Consider the following 18,026-nt stretch of genomic DNA (forward strand, 5'->3'; position numbering starts at 1 on the left):
TAGAGAGGCAGTGAAAGAAAAAAAAAAAAAACAGTAGCCAACTGACAGATAAGAGGCAGATGTGAAGAAATAATGCAACTGAGTTGTCAGGACATTATCCATAAGCAACTGAGCCAGCATGTCTGTGACTGAGGGTGCAGTTTCAGTTACCATAAGCCCATCTGAACTCACTGTCCCTTCTGCCCAAAGCAAGCAAGAAAGCAAGCCTTTTGACTGTACCACTCAGAAGCAATACCTGATCAAGCATTCCAGATAATACAAATTAGCAAGAATTTCTTTGACTTCTACTAAATGAACTGAAATTTAATACTTCTTTTATAGAATCTTTCTCAGCATAGACAATTGTGAAGCACAAAATTCTTACTTTAAAACACTGAACCCTAAATGGTCTTCAGGGCTTTTTTTTATGCAATTCAATTATTCATTAATATAAGACCAATCATTGCCAGTAACATTATGTGTGTTCATACGCTAATGGTTACATTCCATATGATTTAGACATACTCAACATACTGACATACCATGACAGCTACTTCCACTCTTAGCTATGCTGAAGATAAAATATTACTGAAACTAGAAATTCTTGAATCTCTTCCCAAATATCAAATGAAATTAAGTTGTAATCTGAGTCAAAAATGGCCTTTTCTGACAAATACCTCCAAGTTCTCTGCAGAAGACTATTAGTTTGAGTGAATGAAAGCTGCTGAATATGCACTTTAAAAACATGACTGGGCATTCCATACAACTAGCCACTTTTTGTCATGAAAAGATGAAGGCATGGTTGTATTGCACATATGGCCACAGCTACTATCCCTCTATAACAACATCCTCTGATGTTTCTTTATTGTTTCCATTTAGTACTTTCCCTTGAGCATTCTTCAGGAAAAGGATTGCAACCAGCGTCCTTCCAAGAGTACACAGAAGAGATTCCTCTCCAAGGATAGGGATCATATAAAAGAAACTGCCTAAAAGTTCATACAGAAGTATTTTCTCAATCATCTATATCATCTATTAATGTAACAGCCTTTAAAAAGTTAGAGAACCTGAAAGTTGAATATTTTGAGTATTACACCTGAGTAATATTGAAGACATGCTGCTAAGTCAGGAAATTATTTCACTATGCTGACTTTCATTATTAAATATTATTTGCTATTGCAAGAAATAATATTTTCTAACACTTGGGAAGTAAAGAATGACTGTATGATTCTGTGCTGTCCCAAATAAGTCACTTTTACCGGCTTTTAGTTAATGCCACTTTCTACATTGAACTACAACCCCATAATGTCACAGAATGCATTTGAATCATTCGTATAGACATGGCAGGAAGGCAACTCTCACTTAATAAACAGTACTAAGAAACCACTTGAGTGTAGAGCTTTAAATACCATTGCCCTTCATTACAGAAATCCCCTTGAAAGACAACAAAGATGTAAGTACAAGCTTCAATCAAACCAATCTGAAGCTCTTTGGTTGGAGGTTACACTTGGAGACTTTGTTATTAATTTAATATTAACACCTTCATATCCTAAACCCATACTTAAAACCAGCTTGTCTAGGCATAATTCAGCTGGAGAGGAATTCCTTCTTCCTTGTGCTGCCTCCACTTAAAATCTGAATTCCTTCTGAATTATAAAGTACTTATGTTTTTTAAGAAGCAATACACAATCACACAAAGGCCAGCATCCTAAATAACAGTGTATAAATCGTTGTTTTCCTTCATTTACATTTGACATGTTCTTCTGAAAGAGATGGGAAATTTAGACTAACCTTGTTTAGTGATGACTGGAAAGTTGAAGGTTTCAAAGCAGACCTCCTGGTTGATTTTCTATCTCTTGTTGCTAAAGATACTACATTGAACACAAAGGTTTTGTTCTTGACTTTAACAAAAAAAAAAAAAAAAGGCCAACACCAGGTTGGGTTTCTTTTTATTGTTAAAACATTAAAGCATAACATTTCACCAAATACAGGAAATTCAGGGGTTGTCTGACATTACAAACATCTTGATCATCAAGAGAAAGTGTTGAGCTATACATAGTCTGATGTTAATCTATCAATTTCATGTATATTAGTATGATTAAAACATGGCCAAAATACAGAATCACAAAATAAGTACCTTGCTGCTTCTAAATCTGAGACAAGTCAGAGAACTGAGTGCAATAAATTTCCAACAAATGTCTATACACTCAATTACAACCTCAGGGCAGAAATTATTCCAGGAATATTGGTAGTTCCTCATCTTCTGGCTCATTCACATTCAATGTAGTGAAAATTTTGATTTGAGAACTTGATAAAAACATTTTTAAAAATACAACATTTAACAAATGTGAAAAAAGAAGTTGTCTTCACAGGAAAATATGGATTGCTTGCCACTCCAGTCCTTAATTGCCTATATGTTTTACAAATCTTTACAAAACTAATTTGTATCCATTTTGGTTTCAAAAACATAGTACATCTGAAAAATAAAATATGACTCTACTGATGGGTAATACAAAGACATGAACACGCATTTAAAATTACTTTCAAAAGTAAATCTTTTAAGTAATACAGCTATAAGACAAGTTAAACATAGTACAATAAACCATGCATCTTCTGACTTGTCAGATCAGCTAAACTACTCGGTTAACATACAGTAACACTTTTGAACACTTCATAAATTCAGCTTTTCTAGCACAAAGAATAAAAACAGATTAAATTTGTTCTTCAAGTGGTTCAAGGCTGTCCAAGTGTTTTTTAGGCGTCTCATCACTATGACGGCTTTGGCAATGGGTTAAATGTTTCTTAAAGCCTCGGGGAAAATTTGATTCAAAATTACAACGGGGACACTTCAACAAACTTTGACCATGAGCAGCAACATGATTTTTAAGAAGAGACTCCAAGAGAAAAGCTTTGCCACATATTTTACATTTGTATGGGCTTTGAACATTATGCTTGTTAACTAAATGGTGCAAGACAGCACCTTTTTTCATTGCACGACAGCAACAAATTTTGCAGTAATACTTTCCCTTGCCACGCTTCATGTATTTTGCTATTTCTTCCTCAGAGATGAAAGCTTCTTTCTCTTCAGTAAACTGAAGCACACACTGTGGCTGCGTAGGAGTAGTTGCATCCATTTTGCTCTCTTTGCTGTAATCAGATGACTCCATATCATACTGCTCTTGGTCACTGTTGGATTCTTGCTCCTTTATCTCCATTGAGTCCACTGCTGCTTTTCCACACTCACCGCTATTTAGTTCAGAATCTGAGTTCTCCTGGTTTTCCTTCTTGGGCTTCTTTTTTGGGCATGAATATAACATGTGTTCAGGTGATTCTTTGGCTAATATTGATTGTTCATCCTGTGAGAATAAATCATCCAGTGGTTTCTGATCGTCTAAACTGTGAGAGAGAAAGTCACTCTCACCAGACTCACTAGGTGTTTGGGGCTCAGAACAAAAGCCCGAAGCAGACTTGTGAGGCTCGGAAAACAGGATGTTCTTCTGGATTTCAGAAGGTACAGTAGTTTCAGCATGTCTCTGGACATCAGAGCTTAGAGTAGCAGCAGGCTTCTGCATCTCAGAAAATACAGCATGCTTTTGAACATCAGGGGAAACAGCAGATTTCTGGCAGTCTGTGAAAACAGCTTGCTTGAGTGTCTCAGGAGAAACAGGAGTAGGTTTCTGGGACTCAGTAAAGAGGCCAGGTTTCTGAACTTCAGGAGATGTGGATTTCTGAGACTCCAGAAAGGAAGTAGACTCCTGAACTTCAGAGGAAATGGAAGTGAGTTTTTGGGCTTCAGAAAACAGGGCATGCTTCTGGACTTCAGAAGAAACAAGAGAGGATTTTTGGGCTTCAGAACACACAGCTTGTTTTTGACCTTCGGTAGAAACAGCAGAAGTAGACATCTGATTCTGGGGCTCAGAAAAGACAGCACGTTTCTGGACATCAGTAGAAGCAGTAGGATTAGATTTACGAGTCTCTGGGAACAACACTCGTTTCCGAGGTTCAGGGAAATGAGCCCGTTTCTGAATCTCGGATGAAGCAGCAGAGGTGGATTTCTGAGTTTCAGGAAAATACATAGATTTCCGTGACTCGGAGAGTTTCCAAGATTCAGGAGATACTGAAACACCAGGCTTACGGACCTCAGGAAAGAAAGAAGGCTTCCAAGAGTCAGAGGAAACAGTGTGACTGGACTTCCGAAGCTCAGGAGAAACAGGGGGAGAATGCTTCCATGTGTCAGGGGACAGAACAGGTTTCCAGCCTTCAGGGTAAACAGATGAGATGGGTTTCCAGGGCTCAGAAGAAACAAGAGTAGACTTCTGGGATTCAGAAAAGGACGCAGACTTACACGAATCAGAAACAAGTCTCCTAGGTTCTGGTAACACAACCGGACCAGGCCTTCGGGACTCGGGCGCAGACCTCCGGGATTCTACGGACACCGACATGGCAGGCTTTGAAGCCCAGGCAGAAACTGTGGAAGACTTCTGCACTTCGTGAGGTGAAGACCTCCAGGGCTCAGGGGAAACAGCTGGCCCAGGTCTCCATGACTCTGGTGAAACTGCAGAAGCAGGCCTCCGTGTTTCAGGAGAAGAAGCAGAAGCAGGCCGACGCGTTTGAGAGGGATGCCTCCGTGGCTCAGGAGACCCAGCTGGGGCATACCTCCGTGGTTCAGGGGACACTGCTGGAGGAGGTTTCTTTGGCTCTGGTGACACAGCTGGGGAGTATCTGCGGGGTTCTGGAGACACAGCGGGAGAATGGCGCCGGGGCTCTGGTGACATGGCAGGGGAGTGCCGCCGGGGCTCTGGAGACGTTGCTGGGGAGTGCCGCCGGGGCTCTGGAGACACGGCTGGGGCTGGCTTCTGTGGGTCGGGGGACACGGCAGGAGATGGCTTCTGTGGGTCAGGAGACACAACAGGGGACAGCTTCTGTAGGTCGGGGGACACAACAGGAGACAGCTTCTGTGGATCAGGAGACACAACAGGGGATGACTTCTGTAGGTCAGGAGACATGACAGGGGATGGTTTCTGTAGGTCAGGAGTCACGACAGGGGATGGCTTCTGTGGATCAGGAGACATGACAGGGGATGGCTTCTGTGGGTCAGGAGACACGACAGGGGATGGCTTCTGTGGATCAGGAGACACGACAGGGGATGGCTTCTGTGGGTCAGGGGACACAGATGAGGCTAACTTCTCTGGATCAGGAGATGTGGCCTGGGCTGACTTTTCTGGATCTGGGGACACAGTACAGACTGACTTCTCTGGCTCTGAGGAAGTCACCTGAGCAGACTTCTGGGGCTCTGGAGACACAGAAGATTTCTGAAGCTTGGGGGAAACAACAGGTTCAGATCTGGGGAGTTCAGGAGAAAGGGTAGGCTTGCGTGACTCAGGGGAAAGGGTAGGTTTCTGTGGCTCCAATGTGACACTTTTTTTGGATGAATCTGAATCTCCTTCTACCTGTTGCTCTTTCTGGTCTTCATTCCATTTCTCAGGTGCTGCATGCTGTGCTTTGATGTGATAATATACGTTGCAATACATCTTGCTGGTAAAGAAACATTTATGGCAGTGAAACAGTTTTGCACTTTTTTGATAAAATATAAGTTTACCCAAACCAGCAGCATCCATTTCATCACAACACTCTGGGTGAACGGTACCCATATGAATTTGTATGTTTTCATAGTCAGTTCCCCTGAAGCTGCAGTAGTCACATTCCAAGCGCTCTGTGGTTTTACGTAGTATCTGCAACATGTCCATTTTTTCTACAGGCAGTAACAATAACCACAGCACTGCACCTTTTAAAGAGGAATTTTCAGTTCCTGCAATAAAGGAAAAAGATCTGTATAGTTATTTGTCCAGGTAAATTTCAACACTGTCATTCCTAAATAATCACATGGACTTTTCCCTGCTCACCCCCTCTCCCTTTTCAGAAAGCACAGATTTTGCAAAGATACTGATTGCATCACAGAGAAATCCAAATACATGTCTCACCAACTCCTGAAAATCATTTTGCATCAGTAAAACTTGAAAAAAAAAAAGCTTATATTTAACAATAGGCCTTACTACCTATGTAAAAAAACCTGGAAGTAAATGATAAAAAAAGAACTCAGATGATGAAGAGCAAAGTTTGAATTTCATTTAATAAATGTGACTTGTTTCTCTATTGTCTTCTCTTCCCATATTTAATGTGCTTTTATTGATACTGTATTATTTATATTATACATGTAAACTGAAACCAAAAAGTACTTTGGAAAGTACTTGAAACACTGCCATGAGATGGCAGTTAGGCCATTTAAAAAATGCATCTCCATCATTAAATTTCAAAAGTAATCAGTAGTTTTTGACAAAGACCTAGAAAAATTCAAGAAAACAGCAGCCTAAAGTCTAGGCTGTTTTCATCTGTCAAATACTGACTTCCTTTCACTAATTACATGAAAAAAATAATGCTGATCATAAAAACTTCATCTATTATGAAAAGGATTTTTCCTGTTCCATTATTTCATCTGTTGCCCTAAGAGCAACTAAAACACTATTTAAGAAAAACAGCAGGGTTTTTTTTTTTTTCCAAGTTGGTATAGTTAACAGTCTGCTGTACCCAGAACATTGTTTTCCTCACCCCAAAGATGGAAATTTCTCGAAATTAATGTTTTTCACAAGACTTCACAAAACCCAGTATAGCAACAACGAAAACAAACAAACAAAAAAGCCACCCCAAAAACCAACCAAAAAAAATTTCCAAACATAAATAGCTTTTAATGATTTGGCTAGATTCCTCTATTTCCAACAGAATTTTACCATATTAGCTACAATAAGCAGAAAATCAAGTCTAGCCATATTCTGTAGTTACATCAACATCCAACTGGAAGGTAGAAAGGACATTTAAGTTAAATGCACACACTTTTTTCTTGTAGGTTAAATTAAACAGTTACATGATTAATCACGCTAAGCTATCATCCTAATTTTGGGGGTTGTAAAACACTGCTTCAAAACACTCAAAACTGTTGTTTTATTTTAGCATTAATTTATCTGTCTAAATATGTATTAGACTAACAAGTCTAAAAATATGCATTCAAAGCAAGTTTTCTTAATTTATTCCTAAAGCATTTTCCCCTGGTTTCTTATGGAAATGAGGCTTACACAAACACACTGCCCTACAGTCAATGCCAATCAAACTGGACAAAGCAATCCAGCCTTACTTTGCATTTCTACACCTTCCATGAAAATCAGGAACTAGAGAATGCAAGTAATGCCTCCACTGAGGCAGAATATGTCACTTAGCAGAAACGTCTTCTGTTTAGCCTCTACACAAATAGTCTTGAAACATTCAGCGCAAGCAGTGTCTGATTCAGCTTGTAATTAAGGAAAAGGGGAAGGAATTAAAAATACTATAGCAGTGAGCTGCTTTGGGCTTGGGGCAGAGACAGAATGAAAGCAAATTAGCAGCGCAGCTAAAGGATGAGATGGATAGAGCAAAAAAACAGGAAAGGATTGGCTGAAGAGCAAGGGGGCACAAATCCTCAAGAAACAGAGGTTCACTAGCTCTGCTGTTTATGGAGCAACTCCTTTGCATGCACTGAGTGTACACACTTCACATTAAGTCACAGGAACAGGTAGATTTCAATTGGGAAGCATGATGGAACCACATACAGAGCTTTAAGAAGGATCCTGCTTTACAACCATTAGGCAAATGAACAGCATCCGACCACAGCCTAGCTACAAATGTGAAGTAACTACTTTGCTCTATAAACACTGAAGTGGAAGGACCTTTGGGGTAGAAGTTGCAGTTTCCCAGCACTTCCCAGCCATATAAAATTGTAGCCCGTTCAGCCCATTCAACATCACATTTACTGTTGACCCAAAACACTTCCCAATAAACCTTATAACAAATTTTTCATGTCTGTAAAAGATGAAAACAAAACAGAAAGATGACAGCAGTGATCAGTGGGCTGTATCTTTGCAACAGAAAATAATTTGCCAATTGTAAAAATCCACGGCACATCATGTCTTAGTACTCCAAAGGACATTCAAGTCTACATGAATTACAGTTTATGGTTTGTTCAGGAGAATGGGAGGAAAGGAAGATCTAAATTTGAATGCATAAATTTCTGAATCGCTACTATGAGCGAAATAAAAAGGGTTTGGGTTTTTTTATCAAGTTACAGCAGAACATAATTAGGACAATAAGACATACTGCGATAATTACATTTTTAGACTTGAAAGGGAATTTGTCAATTCCAAAATTGGTTGTAATACTGAATTATCCATTTTCTTTTCATTAGAAAACCAAAAAAGGGCTTTTCCAGTTTGAATTTATCACAGTTTGTAACATAGTTTACCAGACAATCTTTTCTACTCTCTTCATAATTTCCCTGCTCTTCACATGTCACCTGTTGCCCTTGCTGCAGTTTTGTTATTCACTGAAATACACTTCACCCCTCCTCCCATCCTCTTCTTTTATTCAGTTCTACCTTACCTTATGATTAAAATTACTGCTTTCTTTCCAAATACAACAGTTAGGAAAAAATCAGTGGCTTCCTTCCACAAACTGTCCAAATTGCTGCTAAGCTTTTTTGACCACAAGATTATTTTGCAACAAACAAGTTGCAGGCAAAGTCCAGACATCCAAATGTCTTGATGGTCAAACCTTTTGCATAAGAACACTAGAGAGCTGAGGACACTTTCTCTCACTTTGCCACCACTCATCATTTTTAGTTCCGTAACTCAACCCACTGTATCTGGCAGTCACTGAAGTAACTGCCTCTTCTGCTGAAATCTCTACTTGATTGAGGCATCCTACTAGGCAAGACAACTCTTTGTTATTGCAGCACCTTAGGCTACAAGTCCATGGAATAGTAAATCTAGTTTTAGATTAGTTACTGAGATCAGTAACAAACAGTGCTGAGCCCCTACTAACTCATGTTTGTCAATTTAAATTTGTTGAAGCACTTCTAAAGAATAAACTTGGAGATGTTTCTGGCTCACTTAGCACAGATCTAAACAGATAGTTTGAAAGATTTTCCTGCCAAGCCCTCCAGATTCCTTCTCAATATTGAGTTCCAAAGCCACTGTCTCTACATGGTTTTGGTTGCTGCCCTTCTCTGTACTCAGGTTTATCATACAAATGACTCTGCTTCACAGTGCTCCTTGCCATCAGCTCCTGCATCAGAAGTTGTTCTGCACTGGATCCTGCCTTGCCTAGATAGATGAAAGTGCAAGGAACAACATGTCACTGTTTTCTAAAGAGTCCCACACCAGCAGAGCCAGGCAGCCTAGAAATCATATGCTCAGTAACCAGGTCCCCACAGCCTTGGTTCTGCACGAACTGTGATGTAACCTGTGCTCAGCAGCATCTTTTTGGCAACACTACGAGAGATGGGCCATGCTCCCTCTGTGTAAATGCATTATGACAGGCATTAAAGGGAACTAGCTCTGTGCTGCTGCAAATCAAACCCATAAACAGAGTAAGGAAAATAACTGGTGTGATCAATCTGTCAGGGTGCTTGCTCCATGGGCACTGCAGCGAACTGGACTAAGTACTAAATCCCAAGATGATTCTAGTCCTCTGAAGGACTAATCCTCTAGTCCTCTGAAGCTCTTTGAGGAGAAATATGAATTTCAGGATGAAGATCAAATTGTCACGAGCAACAGCTTTTCCACAAAACAAAGCAGAAGACAGATGGCCACTGGAGCACCTCTCAAGACTTCTTGAATATTCCTAGGAGGACAAAGAAGCTGCCACCTCTGTAAGTACAAATAACTGCTGTGCAGGCCCCAGGCCACTTTGTTTAGCTGAACATTCTGCCAGGCCATAACTGTTTTGTAAAAAGGACACCTGAGCATTCCCCTATTCGAACTCTCAGTTAACGGGATGTGCAGTGCAGCAGTGGCTGTAACTGAGGCTGTGTTGCATGCCACTATAACACTACAAAGCACAACACATTCCTTAATTGCTCCTTCTGCATTCCCTCCTACTTTTCTCACTTTCCATGGCTGCAACACTGAGAAAACAAATACAGATGCAGCCAAACAGAACCAATTATCTGTTCTGAGAACACACTACAACCAGAGCAGAAGCCTGAAGCCCAGCATTTATGCCTGTCCTGCGTCCACATCCTGCCTTCAAGACAAAATACAGTGATTCAACTAGGATTCTGGGGCTTGCAATACTGAATTTTAACTTAAGGCAGCCAAGACTCATTCAGAAGTCTTCCTAAGACATGACATTTCTGACTGAAATCTACCTGAGCAGGTAAGTGTGTCTGGCTACAAGTTCACTATATCCTCAGATATCAAGCACAGTAACAGCATCAGCACCAACTCAGCTCTTAGCTGACTTAAGTGACACAGATCAATGTCCATCACTCAGACTTAAAGCTGCCTGAAGAGACACAAATCTCAGCAGTGGGACCTCCAGTCCCTACTGCTGCTCCATCAGCCACCTCTCCCAACCCCTCTTCTTTCATGCATATTAAGAACCTTCATACAGAGGTTCCCACCACCAACTCTCTCCGCTCTCCACTGAGATGCTGAAGATCCTTATACCAGTTCCTGTCCCCTACATTGCAGTTCTGGCCATAATCTCCTCCATCAGAGGAAGAAAAACAGAAAAATAGCATGGGAAAAGGATCGGGCATGTATCTACCTGAGAAAAGAACAACGATCACTGCTTTTCTTGATTTGTTCTTAGCAGCCAAGAGGCTAAAGTCATGATTTGGCAGAAAGAAGAAGTATCCAGGAAGTCGGAGGCAGTGAGATAACCACAAATACAACCAAAAGTTGGTTATGAGTATCACAAGGCAGCCACAGAGTGGTGTCAAACACCATCAGAAGTTTCTGTTGAGCTCGTGTTAAACTGAGTGATAGGAGCGTCCTAAGCTAATGCACTGAGAGGAGTCTTCCCAGCCAACACATCCAGCCACATCAGAGATGGTTCCTGGATTCTTTATCCCATCTTCCACGAGGATCCCACTTAAGATTAAGCCAACTTTCTACAGCCTCTCAAAAGCCTCCCAGTGGAAGAAAAGTGGAAAAATGCAGAGGAGATAGCTACATTTAAGGAATCCATGCAAGGGATGGCACAACATGACTCTTGCAGTGAACAAGTATCTCTACTTTTTAAATCCATTCCAGTTTCATAGCTACAAGTCTTCCAATCATTCCTGGTAACTTTAACAAACACATTCTACACTTAGCATTGCAACATTTAATATATACCTGCATTTCTCCTCTACAGAAGATAAGCTGTGACTGTCTGAGGGAAGCAACAACGGCTCAGAGCTAAAGATCTAGACTGTCTGTGAGCACAGAGAATCAGATTTCTTTAAACATTACATGAAGAATTCAGAGCACAGCAACAAGTAGTCTGCCACATCATTGTTCAAAATCAGACTGTCTTGGTTCTCAGTGGAAGAAGAATCTATAAGTCTTTCTCTCTCAATAAACAATCAAGCATGGTGCAACACAAGCAGATAGAGGACATGCAACATACTTTAATGTCACCAACACAGCTGGGAAAATGATCCAGAAGAAAGTCCTACGATTTTCTGCAATGCCCTGAAACAACACATAGGATTCCCTATACCAGTCACTGCACAGGAAGCATCACTGTTCATTTTTATAAGGCTTGTAAGTCTCTTGCAGGCAAACAGTTCAGTCATAACCTCTTTCAGGGAGGCTGGTCAATGGTAAATTTGTTCCCAGCAAAAGAAAGCTGGGAAAGTGAGATACAGCAGCATCATTGCCTCTGCTAGCAGGAACAGATCCAGACTTTTGCTGGTTTTAAGCAAAAGGAAAAATCACATGTTCTCGCAGTGCCAAAAAGTAAATGCAGTCTGGTGGCAGCATGATGCTTCTCTTGAAGCTACATCCCTGTGTTGTGACTGACAAAGAGAAGTTTAGCTCCCAGAGGAAGCTGCACACAAACATTCCACAGTGGGGCAGAGCAGGCACTTCAAGATGCACCAGGCAGGTAAGGGCATCACTTCCAAGACACCATGAACAAGACAGGCAGCTCCATGCTCCTGCTAGTCCAGAAGTGTCCACAGTATCTGACTACAACCTCCCATCTGAACTCCCAGCTACCAGCCAGTCTATTCAGGCTAAGTTCCATCAGCGAAAATTGCTGAACAAAGTCTTTAAAATTACACAGCTATACAAGACACAAACACTCTGACCTGACCAGCCACTGAAACAGTAAGATATGCTAAGAACATGGGAGGCACCAGATCCAGGCAGGAAATGCTGTATTATGAAGTTCCATGTTTCCAGGAAAGGGTCAAGTCAGGGGAGATCTACAAAGTGACAATACTTGATGCACATGCAATGACTTAAGAAACACAAAGCATCCAGAACTGCAACAATTTTGTAATATTTCAATCTTTGTTAAGAGAATGACAAGTCTACACAACATTAGTTCTCAATATGAGATCTAACAACAGTCTAAACTGCAGAGTAAAATCAATGTACCTTTGACAGATTTAAGACAGAAGAAATTAATTCCATGTACTTCTGACACAGCTTTTTAACTCTAAATTCACAATTCCACTTAGTTGGCTTCCAAAAAGTCCCCAAAAACCTTATTGCTGCAGTGCTGCACCTGAGCTAATGAATTGCCACTAGACCCACTAGCGTATTACAATCCAGTCAAGCACTGAATTAAGGTTGTGAAACTTGGTGATAACAGGCTAAGAATTCCATTTACACTACCCTGAAAGAATATGGGGTTCAAGGGCAGATTATGGAAGAGAAATATGAAATCCAAAGTTTTTATATTCCTCACTTGCAAAAAACTCGTAGAATCATGAAGATTGGAAAAGACCTGAGATTACTGAGCTCCAACCTGTACTGAATTTGTCAAGTAGACCACGGCACTCAGAGACACATCCAGTCTTTCCTTAGACACCTCTAGGGACACTGACTCCAACACCACTTTGGACAGCCCATTCCAATGTCTAACCACTTTCACAGTGAAGAAATTCTTCCTAATGTCCAATCTAGACGCCCGTTGGTGCAATTTAAGATTATGTCCTCTCGTACTGTCACTTGTTGCCTGGGAGGAGAGACCGACCCCCACCTGGCTACAGCCTCCTTTCAGGTGGTTGTAGAGGGTGGTCAGGTCCCCCCCGAGCCTCCTGTTCTCCAGACTGAACATCCCCAGCTCCCTCAGCCGCTCCTCACAGGACATGCTCTCCAGAACTGTTGTGAGCCTTGGTTCTGCACCTGCTTCTCTGCTCCCACGTGCGACGCAGCCGCTCCCGGCAGCTATTTCTGTCACCGGGGAAGGGCCCGGTCCCGGCGGGGACACGTCCCGCGCCGAACTCGCTATCCCAGGACAGCAGACGGGCAGCGTGCTGCTCCTGCTCCTCGCTCCGCCGGCATCACTTTAACTTTCCTGCGGGGAGGGGGTGCTGCGGGCTCGGGTCTCCCGGGGCCGCCGGCTCCCCGCTGCCCGGCCCTCCCGGGGCCGCACCCCCGGGGCCGGGGGCCACACCGCCCGCCCATTCATGCCGCCCCTCCGGGCGCTCTCCCTCCCCGTCTCCCCTCTCCCTCTCCCTCCTCCCTCCCGTGCGCGGCCCCGCTGGTTTTGTTCCCCCCGCGCCGGCACCGGCAGCCGCCGCCGCCCCCCACGCGGCGGGGGCTGGACAAGGGGAAGGCCCAGGCCCGATGCCCAGGGGGAGGGAGGGAAGCGCGCCGGGCCCGGCCGGCGGGAGCGGGGGGCGAGCGGGACGCGGCGCCCGCACTCACCGTTCGGCACCTCCGGGACGGCGGGCGCGGGGCCGGGGGGGCCGGGCCGGGCTCCCCCCGCCAATGGCGGCGGCGGCGGCGGCGGGAGGCGGGACCGGGTCACGTGCCGCGGCCGCGGCGGCGGGGGCGGGGCCGGGACGCGCCGCCCTCCGCGCCCACCGGCAGGGGGCGCTGCCGCACGAGGGGGCCGGGCTGCGTCTGGGGGACCGCAGGGGTTTGTCCAGTGCGGAGAAAATTCCAGAATCCCAGAAACAGAGAGTCACAAAGTCACAAACTAGGCTGCAAAAGACCTCTGAGATCCTCGACTATGACCGAACAGCACCGTGTCAACAAGACCGTGGCCCTCGATGCCATGTCCAGTTTTCCTTAAACACCTCCAGGGACGGTGACGGTACCACCTCCCTGGGCAGCCCATTCCAATAACCAATCAGTCTCCGAGTGAAGAAGTTCTTTCTAATATCCACCTAAAAATCCCTTGATGCAGTTTAAGACTGTCTCCTCTCATCCTGTCGCTGGCTGCCTGGGAGAAGAGGCTGATCCCCACCCAGCTACAGCCTCCTTTCAGGGGATTGTAGAGAGTGGTAAGGTCTGCCCTGAGCCTCCTCCTCTCCAGGCTGAACATCCCCAGCTCCCTCAGCCGCTCCCTATGGGACACCTGCTCTATCGCTCTTCTCTGGATCTGCTCCAGCCCGTTAATATCCTTCCTGAATTGAGGGGCCCAGAAATGGACACAGGATTCTACATGTGGGCTCACCAGTGCCAGATAGGCTACAGCTCAGGTACTGTGTCCAGTTCCAGACCCCTCAGTCCAGGAGGTGCTTTTTGTCTTTTGGTTTTTGTAGCGCTGTCTGGTGTGTAAAGAATGACCGACTCACAGAATCACAGAATCAGTTTAGTTGGAAAAGACCTCTGAGATCAACTCCAACCTATGATTGAATAACCCCATGTCAAGCAGACAACAGCACTTGGTATCATGTCCTGTTTTTCCTTAAACAACTCCAGCGATGATTACTCTCTCTTTAAGGAAAGACTCTCTGGAGGCTGGAGGGCATTTTGTAAGACAGAATCTGTTAGGGGTTACCCAGGTTCTTGTTACTAGATCCCTTGGGGCACATTAGTGTGAAACGACATTGAATGATCAGTATTTGTAAATAAACAATATAGGGTTTATTATAGAACAATTAGTTTGCAAAGGAAAGAAAACAGGTATGGAGCCATTTTGGTGGTTATTGTCTATAGTAATATAACATGGAAGCATGGAAATATGAAAGTGCAACACAGCTGCCCAGCACAGTCCAGTCAGTTGTGCCCCATTATGTCCCATCAGCAGAGATGAACACGCTCAGGTCACACAAGAATTCTCTGGCATTTCTTGGGGGCATTTCCCACCAGTCCAGTGGTTTGTGCAAGGAAGCACAACTTAGCATGACAAGGCGCACAATCCTCTCCACAGGATCCTGCTCCTATCTCAGTCACAGCCCATCATTCACTCTATGCCTTATCAGATCAGCGGTTTAGCCATTACACAACTAAAAGTTCACCTGCTCCATCTCACCCAAGCACCCTGGCATCTCCACAAATGAGGAATGTTTTGGGTCATTGTCTCTTAATTGTTCAGTCTCTCACACTCCCCACTGCTCTCTACATCTTCCAGAGGAGGGAAGCAGGAGGGAAAGATGCTAAGCTTTTCTCCCTGGTACCCACGAGAGGACATGTGGGAATGGCTTAGAGCTCCTTCAGGAAAGGTTCGGGCTGGGCATTTGGCGGCGTTTCCTTACCAAGAGGGCGGTCTCTGTGTCAGGCAGCATTTAGCAGTGATCTGTTGCATCCCCTGGCTGCTTGGATAGAAGCAGTACTTTTCACCAGTTGTATCTAAGTTTCCGACAAAATCAATCCTACCTATGCTCTGAAAATGTAGCTGAAGTGTAGTGATCAACTACAATTACTGATTGATAAGGAATTTCTTTCTTTATTCCACATCTAGATGTCATGGAGAAATCTAGCACTGCAGACTAGCTACCCTCCCAGTCTTCTGTGCAAAGTCCCAGGCTCATATCTCTTTGACTACATTCATCATTGGGACTTGTGGTTTTCCCATGGCTCTCAAAAACCAACTAGTTGTTTCCATCCAAGTCTTCAGCTAAGAGCGCTCTTGCTACTCATCCCCCTTGTACTTGCATTTTATCTGGTTTTTATTACTCAAAATGATGACTCTTGCTTTGTTCATTCATGGAAATAGTATGTAAAGTCAACCTAAGGCGAGCTAATAACCTGACTTGATCCTGAGCTTTTCATCTCTTTCTGGTTTGCCAGTGCTTTCACTCATTTTACAGATTTTGATTTAATTTCCAGCTTCTGTAGTTAATAGAATAATTTCCATTGAGAATGGAATCAAACACTCCATTAAATTCCAGATAAACCAGGTGTACCCCATTTATTAGGTTTCTTCTTAGACAAAGTAAACTTCTTTTCTTTATCCATCTATTGTTATCTGTAGCTGATTTGGAGAACTTGCAGGATTTCGTTTCAATCTAGCCAAGATGTTTTCTCACAGGAGGTAAAGAAATCTCACAGAGATTTTTTGCTGGATTAACAATTACAGAGTAAGAATTGCACTAGAAAACAGAGAATACTAAAGAACACATCTCAACCACAGTGAATAACTATTTTTAATATACTTTTTTTCACTATATGGTTAAACTTTCTTTTCTAACTTAATAATTTTTTTTCTTTTACATCTAGGGATTTAATTTGATTTATTAAATTATGCTAAGGTTTCATAAGTCTCCCCACTTCCAGTTAATATTATTGTGAAAAACACTTGAATATAGTTTGCAGTTCTAGATTTTTTTTTCCATAAGCAAAATGTAAAAAATTACCATATTCACATGTGAAGTCTGTCAGTAAAAATGCCAGCAGGCTGTTGAAGCATGGGGTTTAATCATACAAGACTATTTTTTTTTGTTAAATTCCTTCCCTTAGGCCTCTAAATTGCTTTCTGAAATGGCCTTTTTTCCCCTATTATGTGGTAGTAACTGTAACAAATAGAGCAACGAATCTGTTACCTAACACTGTAGCTATGGAGAGCTCCCAATTCATTGGAGACACATCTAAATACCCCCTGAATACATTTTACCTTATGTAACACATTCCCAAGTGTTTTCCTCCTTGTTATTTGATCCTTAATTAAGGAACTTAAAAGTTTCTAATACACAATCAACTCAGACCTTTGCATTTCAGGGTGGTGTTAAACGTGAAGGAAACAAGACTGAGACTATTCAGTCCTGGAAGTGTTTCCATTTTATCTCTGATATCTCGATTTTCTTGACTGAATGTCTGAGAACATAATTGTATACATCCTGTTGTTTCTGGATGCTGATGACCTTCCACAGCTGTCAAAACCATGCAAGAACTTCCAGCAGGTAAATTCATATATGGGTGCCCATATTCAAGTTCATTGTTAAGAAACAAGGTGAGGTGGAACTTCAGTTTCATCCAGCAGAACCATCTTCATTTCTGCATAGCAGATATAGGGAGCAGCACAACACACACATACCTCGGCACAGATCAGTACTAACAGGCCAAGCCCTCCATGTTGTGGGCAATCTAAAGCCAAACCCCCTGTCTGGCCCTTCAGAAGCCTTCCAAATTACTTTTTAATCTGTTCATTAGAGTTGGCAACTGAGATCCTGGCAGAAGATAAAACACAAAACACCAATACTCTAATAGACTCATTCTCCCTGCCCCTCGGCTCAACTTCAATGCAATATCTTTGTATTTGATTTTAAACTATATCAACATTTTTATTAAAGAGAATAGAAAAAAAGAATCTCCCATTTCTCCATGTTTTTGTATCTCCTGCCTTCTGCACATGCTGGGAGCCATTTATGGATCTTGCATAGACCATGAGTCTATATTCGCCATTTTTGCTAATCTTTACCCTTTTGGAGCATGTTGGAGAATTTTATTTTTTTTTTTTAATAATCCAGGCTGTTGATTGGAATTGAGCAAAGAACACTGCAGTCCCATGTCTTATGTGTTTGTGTCAATTTGAATCAAAATACTGTAATGTTTATGTGACAGTAATGAGCCTCTGATAGTATTTACATGACTGTAGATGGGATATGCAAATGGGGCATATTCAGGAGATCAGGTGTGGCCTAATGCAGTGTAAATCACAAAATATATCTGGAAAACATTAGTTTTTTAGTTATGTAACAATGAAGACGTTTGGGAGAGGGTTTAACTGCTAAGAGGGAAACCTGCACTTGGAAAGATGACATTTTCAGTCTTCAAGAACTTCAATGAAAAGTTCAA

General features: G+C 42.6%; 1 protein-coding gene across 2 annotated transcripts; it reads right to left on the reverse strand.

The window, feature by feature from the left end:
• Nucleotides 1-1,907: 1,907 nt before the first annotated feature.
• On the reverse strand, nt 1,908-13,754 carry CHAMP1 (chromosome alignment maintaining phosphoprotein 1). Of its 2 annotated transcripts, XM_033051191.1 has the most exons (3): nt 13,710-13,754; nt 5,427-5,785; nt 1,908-4,865 (listed from the first exon to the last, which is right to left on the reverse strand). In XM_033051191.1, exons 2-3 carry the CDS (start codon nt 5,721-5,723, stop codon nt 2,688-2,690), a joined length of 2,475 nt encoding a protein of 824 aa, XP_032907082.1. In that variant the 5' UTR covers nt 5,724-5,785; nt 13,710-13,754; the 3' UTR covers nt 1,908-2,687. The 2 variants fall into 2 exon arrangements, with proteins under 2 accessions (XP_032907082.1, XP_032907081.1); XM_033051190.1 differs by having other exon boundaries at nt 1,908-5,785.
• Between the last annotated feature and the right edge of the window lie 4,272 nt (nt 13,755-18,026).

The sequence above is a fragment of the Catharus ustulatus genome, chromosome 2 (genome assembly GCF_009819885.2).
Source record: "Catharus ustulatus isolate bCatUst1 chromosome 2, bCatUst1.pri.v2, whole genome shotgun sequence".
Classification (NCBI taxonomy): Eukaryota; Metazoa; Chordata; class Aves; order Passeriformes; family Turdidae; genus Catharus; species Catharus ustulatus.

What these genes read in the sequence shown, in the direction of transcription:
- CHAMP1 (XM_033051190.1), bottom strand. Translation starts at nt 5,723, where the DNA reads ATGGACATGTTGCAGATACTACGTAAAACCACAGAGCGCTTGGAATGT.